This window comes from Scardinius erythrophthalmus, assembly GCF_964197995.2.
Source record: "Scardinius erythrophthalmus genome assembly, chromosome: 25".
Classification (NCBI taxonomy): Eukaryota; Metazoa; Chordata; class Actinopteri; order Cypriniformes; family Leuciscidae; genus Scardinius; species Scardinius erythrophthalmus.
In genome coordinates this window covers 9,747,890-9,768,121 of record NC_138245.1, presented here as the reverse complement: position 1 = coordinate 9,768,121, position 20,232 = coordinate 9,747,890, and the positions used below count along the sequence as shown (strand labels likewise).

The window sequence follows — 20,232 nt, the reverse complement described above, 5'->3', positions numbered from 1 at the left end:
GTGCATTAAATGTTACCCAAATCTGCAATAATTTATAGACAAATTGATGGAGTAATATTAAGGGTTAATTAACCCAAAAATAAAAAATCAGTCATTAAATATTCATCCTCATGTTGTTCCAAACCCTTAAGACCTTCGTTTATCTTTGGAACACAAATTAAGATATTTTTGATGAAATCCGAGAGCTGACCCTCCCATAGACAGCAAGGGTACTACTACGTTCAAGGCCCAGAAAAGTATCAAGATGATCAAAGAAAATAACAGCTTTATTCCACATTTTCATCTCTTCTGCGTCACTTGTGGAAGCGTGCGTGACGCACCATGACGCACGCGTGTGGCACCGCCGGGGCTGTTGCTTTCGTGATTTGTTGGCAAGCAGCTTACAGGTGCATTAACGCCGGCGCCACCGACTGGACTGGAGCGTGGACCAAGATATTTGCATATACACGGTGCCGACCCAGATAAGGCGTTATGACATTGAACACATGAGCCGTGCCTTGTTTACACAAGGAGAAAAAGACTCTGCTATATGTTCTCCATGCCTATGTATGCTTTGGCAATGCAAAATGTGCTTCTGTCATGCCAATAAAGCTGTTTAAATTTAATTGAAAGACTCACGCTGTATGAAATCTATCGAGTCGGTCAGCGCCACCACCAACACATGCAAGTGACGCAGACAGAGATGAAAATGTGGAATAAAGCTGTTATTTTTGTTTTATTTGCGCAAGTATTCTCGTACCTTCGTAAAATTACAGTTTAACCACTGATGTCACATAGACTACTTTTTCGATCATCTAGGATCTTTTCTGGGCCTTGAACGTCATACTCTGCTGTCTTAATTTGCATTCTGAAGATGAACGGAGGTCTTACACGTTTAGAAATGACACGAATGTGAGCAATTAATGACAGAATTTTTATATGACATACGAAAACCAAGTTTTACTTACATTATAAGTTTCCTCTCCTGCGTTGCTGCTTGATCCTCCTGAACTTGAACGAACCATGTGCTGCATGATTCGCGGTATTGCGGCTTGCGGCTGCACGTGTAAGTGCGCGAAGTTGCCGCAATGCACGTAAAGAGGGGGAGGGGTTGAGAGCGTATTATACAGTTCATATAATACAAGTTTATTATTTTAAATTTTTAATATAGTGTTTCATTAATGTCTATGTTAATTTATAAAATAAAATCACTATACTAAAAACTCCACTCTTTCTGGTTGGGGGGGCCAATGGGGTGGCCAGTGTCATTTTGGGGGTGGCCGTGGCCCCCCCTGGCCCCCCCATGGAGGCGCCACTGAAGAGGACACCATTCTCTCTACACAGACTTTAAACGCGAACCTGTTAGAAACGCTGATGGCGTTCACATGCGCATTAAGAATTGGTTCTATAGTTATGTGCGTTTGAATATATGTGCGCAGGTTTGTAATTCCCTACAAACCAAGTCTAAACAAAGTACTGGTCTTTTCTTATAAATTTTGATACAGAATTTTATTTTATTTTGTCACTTCGGGGTAGGTACGCGAAACGAATTTTCCCGACAACGCTTTATCTGTAGAGTGGTAAAGGGATCCTCCATAGGGAGAAACTAGTTGGCACTTCAGCACTGCGTTGTCATCGGGTCCAGGCGAAGGTCCTTCGTCAGATCTGGATACGGCCTGGATCCGGCAGGCTGCGGGAAAACCTTGGGATAAACAAAGACACTAAAATTAGCGTAGATGCCATTCTTATGATGTAACGAGTACATCAGGATTTATGGGAAGTGTTCCCGGTTCCGGCTGACCTAATCTATGCAGCCTAACATTGAATTATAGAAGTCTATAATGTATTATGTGAATGCTTGGTCAAAGAGATGTGTCTTTAATCTAGCTTTGAACTGACAGAGTGTGTCTGCTTCCCGGACAATGTTAGGAAGACTGTTCCAAAGTTTTGGTGCTAAATAGGAAAAGGATCTACCGCCAGCAGTCGATTTTGATATTCTAGGTATTATCAACTGGCCGAAATTTTTAGATCGCAATAGACGTGAAGGACTATAATGCATTAAGAGCTCGCTTAAGTACTGCGGAGCTAAACCATTTAGTGCTTTGTAAGTAATCAGCAATATTTAAAAATTTATGCAATGTTTAATAGGCAGCCAATGTAGTGTTGACAGAACTGGGCTAATATGGTCATACTTCCTGGTTCTGGTAAGAACTCGAGCTGCTGCGTTTTGAACTAGCTGTAGTTTGTTTATTAAGCGTGCAGGGCAACCACCCAGTAGAGCATTACAATAATCTAGCCTTGATGTCATGAACGCATGGACTAATTGTTCCGCATTTGTCAATGAGTGCATATGGCGTAATTTAGATATATTTTTAAGATGGAAAAATGCGGTTTTACAGATACTAGACACGCGACTTTCAAATGAAAGATTGGTATCAAAGAGCACACCCAGGTTCCTAACCGACGACGAAGACTTAACAGAGCAGCCATCAAGTGCTAGACAGTATTCTAGGTTATTACGTGTGGAAGTTTTTTGTCCAATAATTAGAATCTCTGTTTTTTCAGAATTTAGAAGTAGGAAATTACTAGTCATCCAATTTTTTATATCAGCTATGCATTCCGTTAGTTTTGTGAATTGGTAAGTTTCGTTAGGTTTTGAAGAAATATACAGCTGAGTATCGTCAGCATAACAGTGAAAGCTAATTCCATGTTTCCTAATGATATCTCCCTAGGGTAGCATGTACAGAGTGAACAGCAACGGTCCTAGTGCTGAGCCTTTTGGTACTCCATACTGAACTTGTGATCGATAAGACATTTCTTCATTTACTGCTACAAACTGATAACGGTCAGATATGATTTAAACCATGCTAATGCAATTCCACAAATGCCAACATTATTTTCGAGTCTATTTAAAAGAATGTTGTGGTCGATAGTGTCAAATGCAGCACTAAGATCGAGTAACACTAATAGAGAGATACAATCACGATCAGATGATAAAAGCAAATCATTTGTAACTCTAATGAGAGCAGTCCCAGTACTATAGTAGTCTAAATCCTGACTGGAAATCCTTGCAGATACCATTTCTTTCTAAAAATGAACATAGTTGCGAGGATATTGCTTTTTCTAGTATCTTTGACAAAAAGGGTAGATTTGAGATCGGCCTGTAATTGGACTAATTTTCTAGGATCAAGTTGCGTTTTTTGTAATGAGGTTTTATAATAGCCAGCTTAAAAGTTTTCGGTACATATCCTAGTGACACAGATGAATTAATGATATTAAGAAGAGTATCTATGACCTCTGGAAGCATTTCTTTCAGTAGCTTAGTCGGTATATGGTCTAACATACATGTTGTTGAATTAGATGATATAACGAGTTTAGACAATTCTTCTCTCTCCTATTGCAACGAATGAATGGAATTTTTCCTCAGGGACACTACAATGCACTGCCTGATGCGATACTGTAGTAGATGGTTGCATAGGTTTAATTTTCTCTCTAATATTATCAATTTTGTAAGTAAAGAAGTTCATAAAGTCATTACTGCTATGCTCTTTTCGAAACTTCAGAAGTAGAAGCTTTATTTCTTGTTAATTTAGCCACTGTGTCAAATAAATACCTTGGGCCCTATTTTAACGATCTGAAACGCAAGTATCAAACGCGAAACGCAAGTAACTTTGTGGACGGATCTCAGGCGCTGTTGCTATTATACCGGCGGGATAAATGACTCTTGCGCCCGACGCAAATCTAAAATGGGTTGGTCTGAAGTAGCTACATTACTCATAGGTGTGGTTTGGGCGTGAAATAAACCAATCAGAGCATCATCTCACATTCCCTTTAAGAGCAGGTGCGCTTGTTCCATGGCAGATTGCTACTGTATTATAACGGTGGATTTGCCAGGCGCACGCCAGGAGTGGTTCACAGCCGAGGAGACCGACGTTCTCGCCAGGGGCGTAAAAGACAGAGAGGTGACATTGTATGGGGATGGGAGAAACCCATCCAAATAAGCTTCGGTTAAACATGCGTATAATAATTTGGGTAAATGTGTAAGCTAGATTTATGCCTATTGTTTCACATTTTCATGGACACCACAATGATTTCCCTCGTGTGGAATATTTTTCCTTGTAATTATGTATGGTTTGCGAAAATGTCAACTGCTGCGTCTGGGTAGATGAGAGAAGCAAAGTGTATGCACGTTGTGCACACACTACATTATGGCCAAGCATGCACCCTTAAAATAGCATCTGAACGCTCCACTGAAAACGTGCCACTGACTTAAGACTAGTTTTTTCCTGGTCTGTGGCGGAATTGTTTTCTGGAACTGCAAAATAGCACAAGGGAACGTTTGCACCGGGAACACGCCTCCTCTTTTCGCTGAACCGCCCCCAGAGCGCAAGTTCATTCCCTAATTTACCGACGTGCGTCTGTGGAGGGAAAAGTCTGCTGTGCGTCGGGTGCAAAATAGGAATGATACATGCTTCGGTGTAAGTCAATTGCGCTGGGTGCAAGATAGGGCCCCTAGGGTTGTATTTGTTTTCTTATAAGAGATTCGAAAAATAAGCAGATCTAGCAGTTTTTAAAGTTTTTCTGTATGCAAACGGGCTCTCTCTCCACGAAATTCGAAAAATGTCTAGTTTTGTTTTCTTCCAGTTGCACTCCATTTTTCTGGCTGCTCTCTTAAGGGCCTGAGTGTGCTCGTTGTACCACGGCGTTGGACTATTTTCTTTAAACGCAAAGGAGCAACTGTGTCTAAAGTGCTGGAAAAGAGAGTCAAAAGTTTCTGTCGCAACTGAGTTCTTCTAAGCTATCTGGGATGCTGAGGATATAAAACTGATCAGGAATATTATTAATAAAGCAATCTTTAGTGGCAGAAGTGATAGTTCTAACATATTTGTAACACAGAGTCGGCTTTGCAACCTTGGCTAAATGGAGTATACACAAGACTAGATAATGATCTGAGATGTCATCGCTCTGCTGCAGAATTTCAACGGAATTAACATTGATTCCACGTGACAACATTAGATCTAAAGTATGATTATGACAATGAGTGAGTCCTGACATGTGTTGTCTAACTCCAATAGAGTTCAGAATGTCCAAATGCCAATCGCAATGCATCTTTTTCGTTATCTACATGTATATTAAAATCACCAACAATGAGGACTTTATCTGCAGCCAGTACTAACTCCGATAAAAAAATCAGCAAATTCTTTGATAAAGTCTGTATGGTGCCCTTGTGGCCTGTATACAGTAGCTAGCACAAATGTAAAGCGCGATTTATCATTTACACTTGATTACACTTGAGTGTGACATTAAGCACAGACACTTCAAAAGAATTATATTTGAAACTAGACTTCTCAGTAATTCTGAAGATATTACTATAGATTACAGCAACACCACCCCATTTTCCTTTTAGATGTGGCTCGATTTTATAACTCATGACTCATTTAAAGTAATGTAATTGTCTGGTTTTAGCCAGGTTTCTGTCAGACACAACACATCTAGGTTATAATCTGTAATCATATCATTAACAATAAGTGCTTTTGAAGTAAGGGATTGAATATTCAGCAATCCGAGCTTTATCATTTGTTCATCTGTATTATATCTATTTTTTATTTGTTTAACACTGATAAAAATTTTACCGTTAAATGGGTTTGAGAGTTTTTTGTATTTCCTAATTCGGGGAACAGACACAGTCTCTATATGATGATATCTAGGTGAAAGAGTTTCTATATGATGGGATTTATCCCAAACCCAAAATGGAACTTGTGCAGGTCTCTATTAACCCCACTAAAGAGGTTCTCAGACTATGCCAGAATTTAGGAGCCAAATGCAAATAAGCTCTCCCTTCTTGAGTGGGCTTTGATATCGTGTTGTAGTGTAATGGAAGATTGGTTAAATTCAAATGAGCTAAGCCATTTAATTTAACAGTTAGCCAGTCTAGAGTCTCGAGCTTGTTTATGGAGGATTCAGGGCAGCCAGCTTGTAGTGCATTACAATAATCTAGTCTTGAGATAAAAAAAAGCATGAACTAGCTTTTCTGCATCAAAAACAGATAACACTTACCATAGTTTGGCATAAGGTGGAAGAAGAAGTTTTGGTAAAATAGAAAGTATTATTTTCAAAAAGCAATTTGCTGCCTAATGTAAGATCTTTAGATCTATCTATCTTCACCTAGATCTTTAATTATAGAAGATGAAGTAACATAACATACTATATATGCAGGGTTTTGGTCCAATGAATAGTATATGCCTAGTTTTTTCATAGTTGTCCTGTAATGCAAATTAATGCAAAGTTGTCATATCACAGGTTTTGAATTAGCACCTTGCTAGAAAGTGATGTCAATTTGATCACCCAGAATAAACCTGTTTAAAACCATGTTTTAAATCTGTCTTATTCAGAAGTCTGGTCGAGGGAAGGTTCAAGGGGAGGTGTTGCCCACTCTGGACATGACGCTCTTTGACTGGACTGATTATGAAGATATGAAGCCTGCAGACACTTGGCCATCCAACAAAAGAAAAGGTATGAAAGCACATTCACAAGGTCTAAACAACAACAGTTATTTTATTGTCCATCAGATTTGTTTCCAACAGTAGTTTTTTTATTTATTCTTGGACTGTTAAGACCAATATATATTCAACAATCAGGATAAATATTTGATTATAAGATTTGATAGTTCTCCCAGATATTTAAACCTCTGTGCCTAAATAATTTGCAAACTCACAGCTGATTTCTGAATAAAAGATTTCATAGGAAGCCTGTGTCTGTTTCCACCTATAAAGATAAACGCCGCAGCAAAAATAAGAGCAATGGGAACACAACGCTTGATTCGGAAGTCATTGAACCATGTGACCATCATCTTGACTGCCTTCCTGGTCAGTGCACCCCTATAATTGTTTAATACCATTATAATACCATTCTCAAAGGCAGTGCTTCTCAAACCAGTTCTGAGGACGACCCCACCCACCACTGCACATTTGAATGTCTTCGACGTCAGACACACCCAATTTAATTCTCGCAGTCTCTACTGATGAGCTGGTGAATAAGATGTTAGATGAGGGAGATATCCAAAATGTTTCATGGTGGAGGGTCCTCAAAACTGGTGTGACAAGCACTGATCAAAGGAATAGCTCACTCAAACATGACAAATGCCATTATTTACTTGTCATCATGTTTTTACAAACCAGTATGTTTACTATTTTTTTTTCCTGTGGAACACAAAAGATACTCTTTTTTCCAGAGGTGTAGTGTTGTGTACCTGAAAACCATACTTGAGTAAAAGTACAGATACCTTACAGCAAAAATGACTCCATTACAAGTTACAAGTAACGAATTCCAATACGAATTAAAAGTCAGAGAATCTGATTTTAAAAATTCTTAAGACTTTTACTCATTCGTCAAAGCCTACTCTTACCGGACATGCTGGTTTCAGCCTCATCCCCAGCTGCAGCCATGTCCTCATCTCATATATGAAACTCCTGTAATTTAGCAAATACCTGCTCATGCATTTGCGTAAAGTAGCCTTGTTGACAAGTTTGGGTGAGTAATGGCAAAATGCACAAGATATAGTACCTTCAATGCCCTGTAGATGTTGTTCGCAAATGTTCGTTGCAACTATGGTTTTGGGATACGCCAAATTTATGAACAAAAGACAATAATAGCCCCTCTGTTAAAAAGTTTGTTTTCCTCAAAAATTCACCTTCTGTGTTCCACAGTATAATTTAAAATTCTATAAGGGTGAGTAGATTACACAATTTTAATGTTTTCAGCAAATGATTTAATTGATATTCATTAGCAAAACATACTAGAAAATACTTGCCAGTGTTTACTTTTGTGGTTTATCTCATTGTGATCAGGTTCTTGTTGTGACCTCAGAGAACATGAGTGCAAACCTCACAACCATGGTCTAAACAACAAGTGTTATGATGACTGCATGTGTGAGGAAGGTGGGTATGACTTTTATGGTTTTCTTAGAGGCAAATTAACATTCTAGAGAGATACGAAAAAGTATAAAAAGGGATCTCACAAAACCCATCAGGAATATGTCCAAGTCACATTTCACCTCTGTGAAATGCCTCTGGCATGACAGGTGTCTGAAGCACATGTCAATAACATTGACCAGCGACAGCCTATGATGTCACTACTAGTGTGACCAGAGTATAAAATGGCGCCTGTAGTACACGTCATCCACGTTTTTTCTGAAGGAGACGTGGGCAGACATGCCTGAAGCATGGCAATGAGAAGCAGTGTCTCATTACCATTCTCATGGAACGTCTCGGTTACAGATGTAACCCTCGTTCCCTGAGTAGGGAACGGAGACGTTACGTCGGATGACGACGAATGGGGTTTCGCTTAGAAATCCTATCATCTTCGAGTATATAAAACGAGCCAATGACAATGAAATGCCATGGGTCTGCGGAATTTGCATAGCGTAACTCCGCTCCACCCTGGGGGTATATAAGGAAGTGCGCTGGCAACATGCAGATATGTCTTCGCTGAGGAGCCGAGACTGAACTCAGGCGTTCCAGCGGTACAGCGGAAGTGGCAGGGAGACGTAACGAGTTACGTCGGATGACGACGAATGGGGTTCCCAGTGTAATCACGCCACCTCTCGACTGTCTTCCAGTGCCCTGCGTAAGTCTGAGCTCCCTGTCGTGAGACTAGCACGGACGAAGGAGTCCTACTTAACACAGGAATACCAAGGTACACTGGGAAGCATATCCAGTGGAAATATGCAATCATGCCCAACCCGAAGGGGGGGACTTGGAATACACATATGACCCCGAAGGGCTGCATACGGAATAACACTGGGGTGTCCAGCCGCAGGTGGAATATTTCAACCCCAGGGGTGGCAAGGTGGCTTGCCAAGGGAAAGACACATGCTCAAAGAGGCTTACAGTGGAATACACATGTGGGGGTCGCCCGGAGGGGAACCATGCACATGGAGGCACCTAGCCAAGCGCGAAAGCTGCCGGTGGCATAACTCTGGCGCTGACGTCATCAGTGCTGGAGGAGACTCAGGGCTTATTAGGCTCACCTGAGGAAAATATCGCACGTATCCCGTCTGTGGAGAGGAATGGCGAGCAAGCGAAGACACCTGAGCAGAATCTCTTACCGGCTAGTTGAAGCGAGTACATGAGAAGAAACTGGCTCCACTCGGAGATTATAGAATCTCGCGAATGTGTTAGGTGTCGCCCAGCCTGCAGCTCTGCAGATGTCTGTTAGCGAGGCGCCATGCGCTAGAGCCCAAGAGGATGCCACACTCCGGGTGGAGTGGGCCGTCACACCAAGGGGGCATGTCGACCTTGCTGCTGGTATGCCAAAGCAATGGCGTCCACTATCCAGTGAGACAACCTTTGCTTGGAGAGAGCCTTTCCCTTCAGCTTCCCACCATGACAGACAAAGAGCTGGTCTGAGGTCCTGAAACACTGCGTTCTGTCTACGTAAGCATGGAGTGCGCGTACTGGACAGAGCAGTGCCAAGGCTGGGTCTGCCTCCTCCAAAGGCAACGCTTGCAGGTTCACCACCTGGTCTCGAAAGGGTGTGGTGGGAACCTTGGGCACATATCCAGGCCGGGGTCTCAGGATCACGTGAGAGTTAGCCGGTCCGAATTCCAGGCACGCTTCGTCAACCGAAAATGCCTGCAGGTCCCCTACCCTCTTGATGGAGGCCAATGCAACCAGGAGCGCTGTCTTCATTGACAGGAACTTAAGCTCCACTGATTGCAGAGGCTCAAAGGGAGCACTCTGTAGGGCAGTTAAAACCACTGAGAGGTCCCAAGAGGGTACGAGGGGAGGACGAGGAGGATTCAGTCTCCTGGCTCCCCTCAGGAACCTGACGATCAGGTCGTGCTTTCCTAAGGACTTACCATCAACTGCGTCGTGATGTGCGGCAACATACACTTTCAGGGTGGAGGGAGACAGCCTACGCTCCAACCCTTCTTGCAGGAAGGAAAGCACGACACTGATGGGGCATTTCGTGGGTTCTAGATTTTTAGAAGAACACCAGTTGACGAAGAGGTTCCACTTCAACGCATAGGCATGTCTCGTGGACAATGCTCTAGCGGAAGTGATGGTAGCCACCACCGCTGGTGGTAGGGTACTCAAACCTGTCTCATCCCGTCCAGGAGCCACACGTGGAGGTTCCAAAGATCGGGACGAGGGTGCCATAAGGTGCCCCGTCCCTGAGAAAGCAGGTCCTTCCTCAGAGGAATTGGCCAGGGAGGTGCTGTCGCGAGGAGTACTAGTTCTGAGAACCAGGTGCGGTTGGGCCAATACGGGGCAACCAAAATTACCTGCTCCTCGTCCTCCCTGATCTTGCGCAAGATCTGCGCAAGAAGGCTCACTGGGGGAAACGCATACTTGCGGAGGCCCCGCGGCCAGCTGTGCGCCAGTGCATCCGTGCCGAGCGTGCCCTCGGTCAGGGAATAATACAGGTCGCAGTGGGACGAGTCGTGGGAGGCAAACAGGTCTACCTGTGCGTCCCCGAACTGATCCCAAATCAGCTGAACCGTCTGGGGATGGAGTCGCCAATCTCCAGCGAGAGGCCGAAGCCGAGACAGCTCGTCGGCCGCCTGGTTCAGGTCTCCCGGGATATAAATGGCACGAAGCGACCTCAGATGCTTCTGACTCCATATGAGGAGGTGGCGGGCGAGTTGTGACATATGGCGGGAGCGCAGACCACCTTGACGGTTGATGTACGCTACAGTCGCGGTATTGTCCGATCGGACCAGTACGTGTTGACCCCTGAGCAACGCATGGAAGCGGTGCAGGGCAAGACGTACAGCCAACAACTCGAGGCAATTGACATGCCAAAGGCGCTGGGGTCCTGTCCAGGAGCCCGCGGCCGCATGTCCATTGCACATGGCGCCCCAGCCCGTGGTGGAGGCATCTGTTGACACAACAACATGCCTGGACACTCGTTCCAAGGGCACTCCAGCCCGAAGAAAACGGAGGTTCGACCACGGGGTGAAGGTCTGACGGCAGGTCGGAGTCACTGGAACTCGGAGCGTGCCGTGGTGCCATGCCCACCTCGGGACTCGATCGCGAAGCCAAAGCTGAAGTGGTCTCATATGAAGCAACCCGAGCGGCGTGACAGCCGCTGCGGATGCCATATGCCCCAGGAGCCTCTGAAATAGTTTCAGTGGGACCACACTCTTGCCCTCGAACTGACGAAGGCAAGTCAGCAGTGATTGCGCGCGCTCGCTCGTAAGCTGCGCGCACATGGCGACCGAGTCGATCTCCATACCGAGAAAAGAGATCCCCTGCACGGGGCAGAGTTTGCTCTTCTCCCAGTTGACCCGAAGGCCCAGACGAGCTAGGTGCCGGAGCACAAGGTACCTGTGTTCGCAAACCTGGTCTCGAGAGTGAGCTAGGATCAGCCAGTCGTCGAGATAGTTCAGGATGCGAACCCCGTGTTCCCGAAGGGGAACAAGGGCTGCCTCGACGACCTTCGTAAAGACGCGAGGAGACAGGGCTAGCCCGAAAGGGAGAACCGCGTACTGGTATGCCTGCCCCTCGAAAGCAAACCGTAGAAACGGTCTGTGTCGAGGAAGAATGGAGACATGAAAGTAGGCGTCCTTCAGGTCGATCGCTGCAAACCAATCCTGCGGCCGTATGCACTCGAAAATGCGCTTGGCCGTGAGCATCTTGAACGGCATCCTGTGAAGGGAGCGGTTCAAGGCGCGCAAGTCGAGGATTGGCCGTAACCCACCGGATTTCTTCGGTACAATGAAGTAAGGGCTGTAAAAGCCGGACCTCATTTCGGCTGGAGGGACAGTCTCGATCGCACCCTTCGCCAGTAAGGTAGCGACCTCCGCTCTCATAACCGGGGCATTGCCACCGACCATAGTGAAGCAGACTCCCCTGAAGCGGGGAGGAGACCGCGCGAACTGAATCGCGTAGCCGAGCCTGATGGTCCTCGCGACCCAGCGGGACAGCCTGGGAAGCTCTAACCAGGCTTCCAGGAACTGTACCAGCGGGGTCATACGGACCACAGACGTACCCTCGGTGGTGCAGCGAGGCGGAATGACCGGCCCAGGCGTGGGTGGCATAGCGGCCCGGTGCGGGGGCACGGTCATTAGCCGCGTCCTGCCAGAGGAGGCCAGGGGAGGACCCGCGTCCTGGGGCTGTGCGGGAGGGGCGGGAGCCGTAGAAGGGCGCCCTCGGCGGCGAGCAGACTGAGGCACCTGTGCCGACGGCTGGGTGGAGGCAGCAGCTGGCCGTCGGGGGCAGGACATGTCTGAGAGCCTCAGTCTGCTTCTGGGCGGTCGAGAACTGCTGGGAAAAGTCCTCAACCGCTCCGCCGAAGAGGCCAGCCTGGGATATGGGAGTGTCGAGGAACCGGGTCCGCTCGGCCTCACGCATATCAGCCAGGTTGAGCCACAGATGTCTCTCCTGGACCACGCAAGTGGACATCACCTGACCCAGGGAGCGTGCGGTCACCTTCATCGCTCGGAGAGCAAGGTCGGTGGCGGCACGCAGCTCATCAAAGAGCGCTGGGTCAGTCCTCCCCTCGTGGATGTCACGCAACATCTGGGCCTGGTAGACCTGGAGTGTCGCCATGGCATGCAGTGAGGAGGCCGCCAGCCCCGCAGCTCAATAGGCCTTCGCCACAAGCGTGGAAGAGAACCTACAGGCTTTGGAGGGGTGCTTTGGGTCACCACGGGAAGAAGCACTCTGAGGACACAGCTGCATCGCAACAGAGCGTTCAACCTGGGGAACCCCAGTGTACCCTTTGGCGGCCACCTGATCGAGAGGAGGCAGGGCGGAGGAGGTCGCCGAGCGATCACGAGAAGACAATGGTGCCTTCCAGGACCTCGTGACCTCCTCATGCACGTCCGGGAAGAAAGGCATTGGGGACGCGCGCTGACGAGGATCAGCGGCGGCACCCAAAAACCAATCATCCAGCCGCGAGCGTACCGGACCAGGTGGCGGGGACCACTCAAGCCCAATGGCTGCGGCTGCCCGGGAAAGCATGGCAGTCATCTCGGGATCAGACTCAGCAATGCTGGCACACCCGAAGGTGACAGCACAGCCGAATCCTCACTTCCCAAGGACTCTTGCCCACCCTGTGATGCAGCGATCGACATTGAATCTTCCTCTGGAGCGCCAAATGAGACCCGCGGCAAGTCAGAGGACTGTACTGCGGGCTCATTTGAACCACTCGCGGGTTGCACGGCACTAGAGGACGGTGTGGAGCGTGGAATAGTCGGCGCTTTGTCCCACACCGTAATCCTCAGGTCACCCTGGCCGCCAGCCGAAGTACTAGCTCTCGCGGAGCCCGTAGATCGGGGTGCGGATGAGGGGACTCTACCATGAAGGTCATTGAGTCTCGACCGTAACCGTGCGATGGGCATGTTCCCGCAATGGGAACATGACTCATCCACAAACGCTGCCTAAGCGTGCTCTAAGCCCAGACACACAAGACAGCGATTGTGCCCATCAGAGTCAGAAACAAATAGACCGCAACCAGAAGTGCACGGGCGAAGCATCTTTAAAAAGACGTGCCACGTGCAAGCTCTTTTAGAAAGGAGATTTCTCCACAAATGCTGAAGCGACCAGGGAGAGAACACACAAACACTGGCAAATCACTGCACAGATAAGCAGGGAATGTGCACTCACTGGAACTCGCTGTCACACCAACACTTGGAGAGAGGCTCGTCTTGAAGAGAAATGAAGAGATGAATCTCAGGATTGGCTGTGGAGTGAAGTACATCAACTTGGCTCCGAAGCGAAAAACATATCTGCATGTTGCCAGCGCACTTCCTTATATACCCCCAGGGTGGGGCGGAGTTACGCTATGCAAATTCCGCAGACCCATGGCATTTCATTGCCATTGGCTCGTTTTATATACTCGAAGATGATAGGATTTCTAAGCGAAACCCCATTCGTCGTCATCCGACGTAACTCGGAGTGACAACGAAAGGGAACCAAGGTTACATTCATTACCCAATACTTTTTCTTTCGAATGGGAACTCACTGCATCCTAGGACGCTAATTGGAAACAAATACCTACAGTACTCTGCCATGCTGAAAGAATGAGTGCCATATGGCTGACATTAGTCAATGACTTCAATGGCACTGATCCGGAGTCACAGTTCCCTGTCCTAGAGGTACGCACCTGCAGTCGTCGTGACTCTATTCCCTAGGGCCAGAAACCCTGGCTACATTGGGCAGCTTAGCTCAGAGCCTGGTATTCAAAGAATACCTTGAGCAGAATATGACCAAGGATTAAAAATATATCCTGCCTGTCACCACAGGGGATACACCCCTGATAAGTGGAGGTGTGACAAGAGGAGACCTAGCAACACTTAGGGGAAAAAAGGAAGGAGGCAGATGTTGGCCTCTGCATCCCGAGAATGCTGGGTGTGTCTGCTCTAGATTACTTCCCTCAAATCCTGTTTTCTTTTTTCTTACATCTCGCCTTCTCTTCATTTTACTCCTGTGAGGCGGAGGAGTGCAATTGGCGACGCTTACCTCAGACCTCAGACCAAGACAGGCCAGGCCTCTTTAGAGGCTTGGGGCGGTGACCTGGACCGGCGTGGTATAGAGGTCTTATATATAGGTCTTATATATAGATATATTGGCCTCTTTGAAATTCCTGGCCACTGTCTCAACAGATGTGTCGAAGAGCTCAGAGGGCGAAACTGGTGCATCAAGGAGAAAGTTTCTCTCTTTCTCCCGATGTCTGCCAGGTTCAACCAGAGAAGCCTCTCCATGGTGATGTGATTTCTACTCAAGTCACATATGACAGTGATTTTTTAGTCCGGCAGTAGAGACATCTTCCACTGGTAATGCGGGTTGCATACAATGGGAAGGGCGCAGATTTGCGATCCAGGAGTCATTGCCATGCTGGCCTGGAGGATGCTGAACTTCAGTTGAGCCAAGAGGGACCTTACAGAGTGGACTGGGCAGCTGGGTCTGTTGAATTTTCACAGGGTCCATTGCAGGCTGGCTGCACCACTGAGGTAGGAGGTAGATAGGTGTGTGGGAAAGGCAATGTCTGCTGATGCAGAGGTCCTTTGTGGACTGGGCTGCGCTGCAGGAGGAGCCATAAGGGTCAGATGAGGTCCCTCAATGCCGGGGCCCTTTTGCAGCTAGTGTGCAGCTGAAAGCTATATAAAAGAAACTCAAGACATGGTTTGTCTGTAAGTGTCTCCTTTCCCATTGAGTTGGAAACGCAGAACAAGGGTGTGTCTACCAGGGGGACATTTATCCCATTCTGATGAGGAGGAGATTGAAATCTGGTGCCTTTCCAATCCTGGATTGTGATTGGCCAATGGTGCCTGAATTAGCCACGGTGTTGCTGACCCTACTGTGGAACTCATTTGCATATTATAAAGTACAGTATTAAAACAGTCTTATATTTTACACATGCACATTTCTTTACCAAACCTCTTTTTTAAATCATTAAGGCATTGAATGGAACAGATAGAGACCAAACACTATGAGAAATGGTTAAGTCAGTGTCCATGCATTTGTTTATCTGTTAATAGATCTTTCCCGTGAACTGTTGTGTTAACAGTCAATAACCATTACCATAAACTGTGCTTTGCATGAAGATAAAGTGGATGTGTGGCAACTGACCCTGGTCCTGGACGTGGGGCGGTCAGGCTGTGAGGATTCAAAAACATCATCGTCCTCAACAACCACATCCTGCTCTTCTTGGCTTGAAGCCAGGAGCGCACTCACTGCCGGATCAGAAGATGTGAGCATAACACATCCTCATCCAGCAGCTCGCCCTCATCAGCTACAGAAGAAGAAGAAAAAGCCATACCTTTCTTGAATTCCTCTGCAAGCTCCATCTGAGAGCCGCATGATCTCAGTTTTCTCCTCGCCTCAGCTGCAACAGGTCCCGATTTGCAGGGTTCTTCATAGAAAAACTCTTGCAATACTCGCACAAGCAAATCAGGTGTCAGATAGTGCCAGATATCAGGTGATAGATAGGTAGTGATAGTAAAATGTGACCTGGAAATTATTTCTCATTATTCAATTAAAAACATCTTGACTTCCTTATTCAATCAAAGAATACATTTATTTGTAAGTAATTTTGGATGAAAAATTTTGCTAAATGAATAAATGTAAATTCTTTAGGTCTGCGTTGTTATGCCAAGTTCCACCGCAAGAGGCGGGTGACTCGAAGACGTGGCCGCTGTGTGGAGCCAGAATCAGCCAACAGCAACCAAGGGGCCTTCATCACCATCTGACATATAAAGAGATGTATCCTCATGCCCCATGACTGATAATGGACTGAGCCTTAAGAATGTGGGCCAAAGTTAAACATCCATCAAAGCTTGCTTTAACTCAACCCACAGTATAAGCAATAAGGTTGCAAGAGGCCATGCCTTATTGTGAATACAGTCACGACTGAAAGGCGCTGTTAGGCATGACGCGAAGCAGAGTGCCTGCAACCCCTTCATCCGTGACTGTATTCAAAATACTGCACACCTTCAGTAGGCTACCTTATTGCTTTTTTAAAATGATTACCACCCCAACAAAATATTATATACATTTTTTTTTAAGGAAAATCATTAAATTCCATCCTTCCACCGTTAAATGACAGTGACAGTAAAAAAGCAAGAAAATATTTCTAGATGTAATGCCTCATCTAATGGAGCTCAAATAAAAACAAGGAACTAGGAACTGTTTACATGCGCTGTCTTTTATTTTTAACACAATAAGATATTTTCTCAAACACTGATCTCTCAGCATTAAAAAAAGTTGGTTTTCAACCTTTTAATTTAAACCAGACCTGTTCGCAGCACAGCACAAGTTTGCCTAAATTCCATTCAACAGTATAACTCAATGAAAGTATAACTTTCTGAAACAGAAAATAGTTACTTTTGCTGAAATACATCATACATGGAACAGTTTTGACAGTATATTGATCGACTGATATTGTACCGAAACACCAATCTGTTCAATGAAGCGTCATAGCCATGCTTCATCGTATATAAAACATGGCTAATGACCAATCAGCATCATGAACCGGAGCTATCTGTTTTTCAAATGTACCTTTGCTGTACTAACCTGTCAAGGTTGTGCCCCATTCAGAATTAAATTTAGAATGGCTTATAAGGAGGAATTGAGAAATCAGGATACAGAATTGGAATTTGAGACAGGAAGTAGAATTTCGCCCGTATTTTTTTTAGAAACACTAAAGATATTAATAAGGCAATTTTGAAATGCCGCCTATTGAAATTTGTCTGCAATTGGTCATTTAATCAAATGTTATCAAATTACTTTTTTGGACTATGGAATTAATCAAGCCAACTAATGGACCATTGAATTGTCTGCACGTTTATCGCTTTTTAACACAGAGGCCTCAAACTCAGTTTCTGGAGCTAATCAAGGTATGCAGGATTACTAGAAACTTCCAAGCATCAACTGGAAGCAAGCATCATTATTGGAGCTAAACTCTGCAGAGTTTGAGACCACTTTATTAACATGTGTGTACAGTAGTTACAGCTCAATAGGTTACAGAATTAATAGATTAAAATTTGGCCAGTATTTATTTATTGATTTATTTTTTAATTATCTGAAAACAGTGTGGTGAATTTTTGTGATGCTGGGTGGCAAAATAAAGATTTGTTTTACAGAAGTGAACGACCTTGGCTTTTTAGAAATATGTGCCTCTACCTACAAAACTCCAACATACCTAGATACAATTTACTTTAGTTTCCAGCTGAAATGAACAATAGAAACAGTAAAACGGCAACAACTTTTGCTCCTTTTCACATAAATGATGATTACGAAGGCAGATTATCTATTAATAAACAGTATTATAAATTTCAAAACGCTTTTACCATAGTGCATCATTTAAAAACAAATACAATATGACATCTACATCATATAACCAGCTTCATAGTACAACACAGGTCACAATAAAAAGAGCAAACTAAAATGACATGGTTGCTTCAGCAAATGCATTTTTTAAACACTATCCAGGGTATAGTGTGTAAGTTATTTCATTTAACAAAAATGGCAACACATGCACTTATTTCCAGTGAGCCTGGGTTAGAGGGGAAACAATATAATTTAGTTTAGAGAAATATGTCTAATTAGAGAATGTATTATGCATATCAGAGATTAAATTAGCATAAGTATATAGTGGAAGAATAGTGATTAAACTGATGATGCTGTTATTTATGTTGTGTCGTAAAACTTTGAATTTCTTTGAATTGCAATTCAGTCAGTTTCTCTTTCTGTCATTCAAAATCCAATTCAATATCCATGACTGTATCCACTTTAATTTCAAAGCTTACACTAATGACTTGAAAAGACGCCAATTCTTAAATTATGAATTTTGCCTAAACCCTGCTTTTTGTCAAAAGTTACTTGTTAAATTTGTACAGATTAATTTGTGTCTGAATGACTGGCTTTTTCTACTGCTTTCTAATGTGACACTATACTATAAATAACTACTGCTACTCTTGTATTCAAATTAATGTGGATTTGCTTGGTTTATTTATAATGTATACTTTATTTATTCCTATACCAAACAGCTTTCTTTAGAGATGTTGACTGTGTTCTGACAGAAAGAAAGAAGGTTGAATGAGTGATTGTTACCTATATGGGAGAGAGAGATAGAGATGGACAGAGGGGAGAGATGGATAGGTTGTCATTTTAAATAACTGAGCTTCTTTATGGTCTGAAACACCTCTGCGTCCCATCACTGTCTTGATTTAACTGATTAATAGACATTTATGTTTATGAGGCTTTAGATGCTTTAGTCTTTGTAAAGTCTTATTGGTTATCGCTTGTTTTCATCTTGAGATTTCTCAAGCTCCACAAATTGTTAATTATTTTTAACTGAAATGGCAGAAATAAACTTCACTAAGGACACAAAGATACTAACAGTATTTTTTTTTTCATCACAGATGTTCTAAGACAATAGCCGACTGTGATATATTGTACATGTTATTGCAAATATTTAGGTCACCACAACAATCTGTTCTTACCACCTTTTCTATAAGTTTCCTTACAACCTTTCTATACTGTGTGATTTGAAAATGTGATTTGCAAAGACAACATCTAGGCTACCTAGGTGAAAAAGACATGGTATTAAATGTATTAAAAATATACTTGAAATTCAAGTAGTATGTTTATAATACATTTGTATTCCCAAAATGCTTATTTGAAGTGCATTAAAAATACACTGAATTGCATTTTAATATATTTCTAAAAAAGTAGGCCTATACTAGAAATACATTGGTAATACATGCTTAATTATACTTTTAAGAAATATGCTAAACACAAGAATACTTCTAATACATTTCTAACAAGTGCACTAGAAGTACATTGGTAATAAATGCTTAATTATACTTTTAAGAAATATGCTAAAAAGAAGCATACTTTTAACATATTTCTAAAAAGTGCACTATAAGTAGCCTAGAAATCTAGACGCACCCTAGCGGCAGCAAAATGTATTTCGCAGCCAGGGTAAACTTTTATTGTGACCTGTGTTGTACTATGAAGCTGGTTATATGATGTAGATGTCATAATGTATTTGTTATCAATACATCTTGATGTAGGTCTGGCTTGCCAGGCTACACTATAAGTGCATTGGTAATAAATATATGCTTAGTTACACATTTAAGTGTAAGGCTAATGCTAATCGTAAATTTTTTAAGATTATTATTCACGTCGGCACTAATGATGTTCGACTCCGCCAGTCGGAGATCACTAAAATTAATGTTAAAGAGGTGTGTGAACTCGCAAGTACGATGTCAGGCACTGTTATTTGCTCTGGCAAAGCTGCTCTTCTCTCTAGTAATATTGTATAGTGTAATATAGCACATTGTCTTAGAGCTCAAGCATGAATTGGGGCTCAGGTCAGGAAGCAGACAGACTGGCTAAACCTCAGCAACACCTCCCTGCTGTAATTTATAGTCATATTTTTTAGAATTACTAAGAAATGTAGTTTCAAATATAATTAGTTTGAAGTGTTGATGCTTAATATAGCATCATAGTGTATATACTATATAGTGTATATATAGTGTAAATGATAAATCACATTTGAGATTTGTGCTGGCTACTGTATACAGGCCACCAGGGCACCATACAGACTTTATCAAAGAATTTTCTGACTTTCTATCAGAGTTAGTACTGGTTGCAGATAAAGTCATAATTGTTGGTGATTTTAATATACATGTAGATAACGAAAAAGATGCATTGGGATTGGCATTTAAAGACATTCTTAACTCTATTGGAGTTAGACAACACGTGTCAGGACCTACTCATTGTCGTAATCATACTCTAG

At 43.9% G+C, this 20,232-nt stretch overlaps 1 protein-coding gene across 2 annotated transcripts in view; it reads left to right on the top strand.

Moving 5' to 3' along the window:
- The window catches only part of draxina (dorsal inhibitory axon guidance protein a), a 55,124-nt gene extending 36,308 nt beyond the window's left edge, over positions 1-18,816 (top strand). For both annotated transcript variants that reach the window (XM_081358647.1, XM_081358646.1), the window contains exons 4-7: positions 6,372-6,492; positions 6,753-6,845; positions 7,827-7,916; positions 16,065-18,816. In XM_081358647.1, coding sequence (XP_081214773.1) covers positions 6,372-6,492; positions 6,753-6,845; positions 7,827-7,916; positions 16,065-16,177 — 417 coding nt within the window. In that variant the 3' untranslated portion in view covers positions 16,178-18,816. The remainder of the gene's footprint in view (positions 1-6,371; positions 6,493-6,752; positions 6,846-7,826; positions 7,917-16,064) is intronic.
- Positions 18,817-20,232: the final 1,416 nt, after the last annotated feature.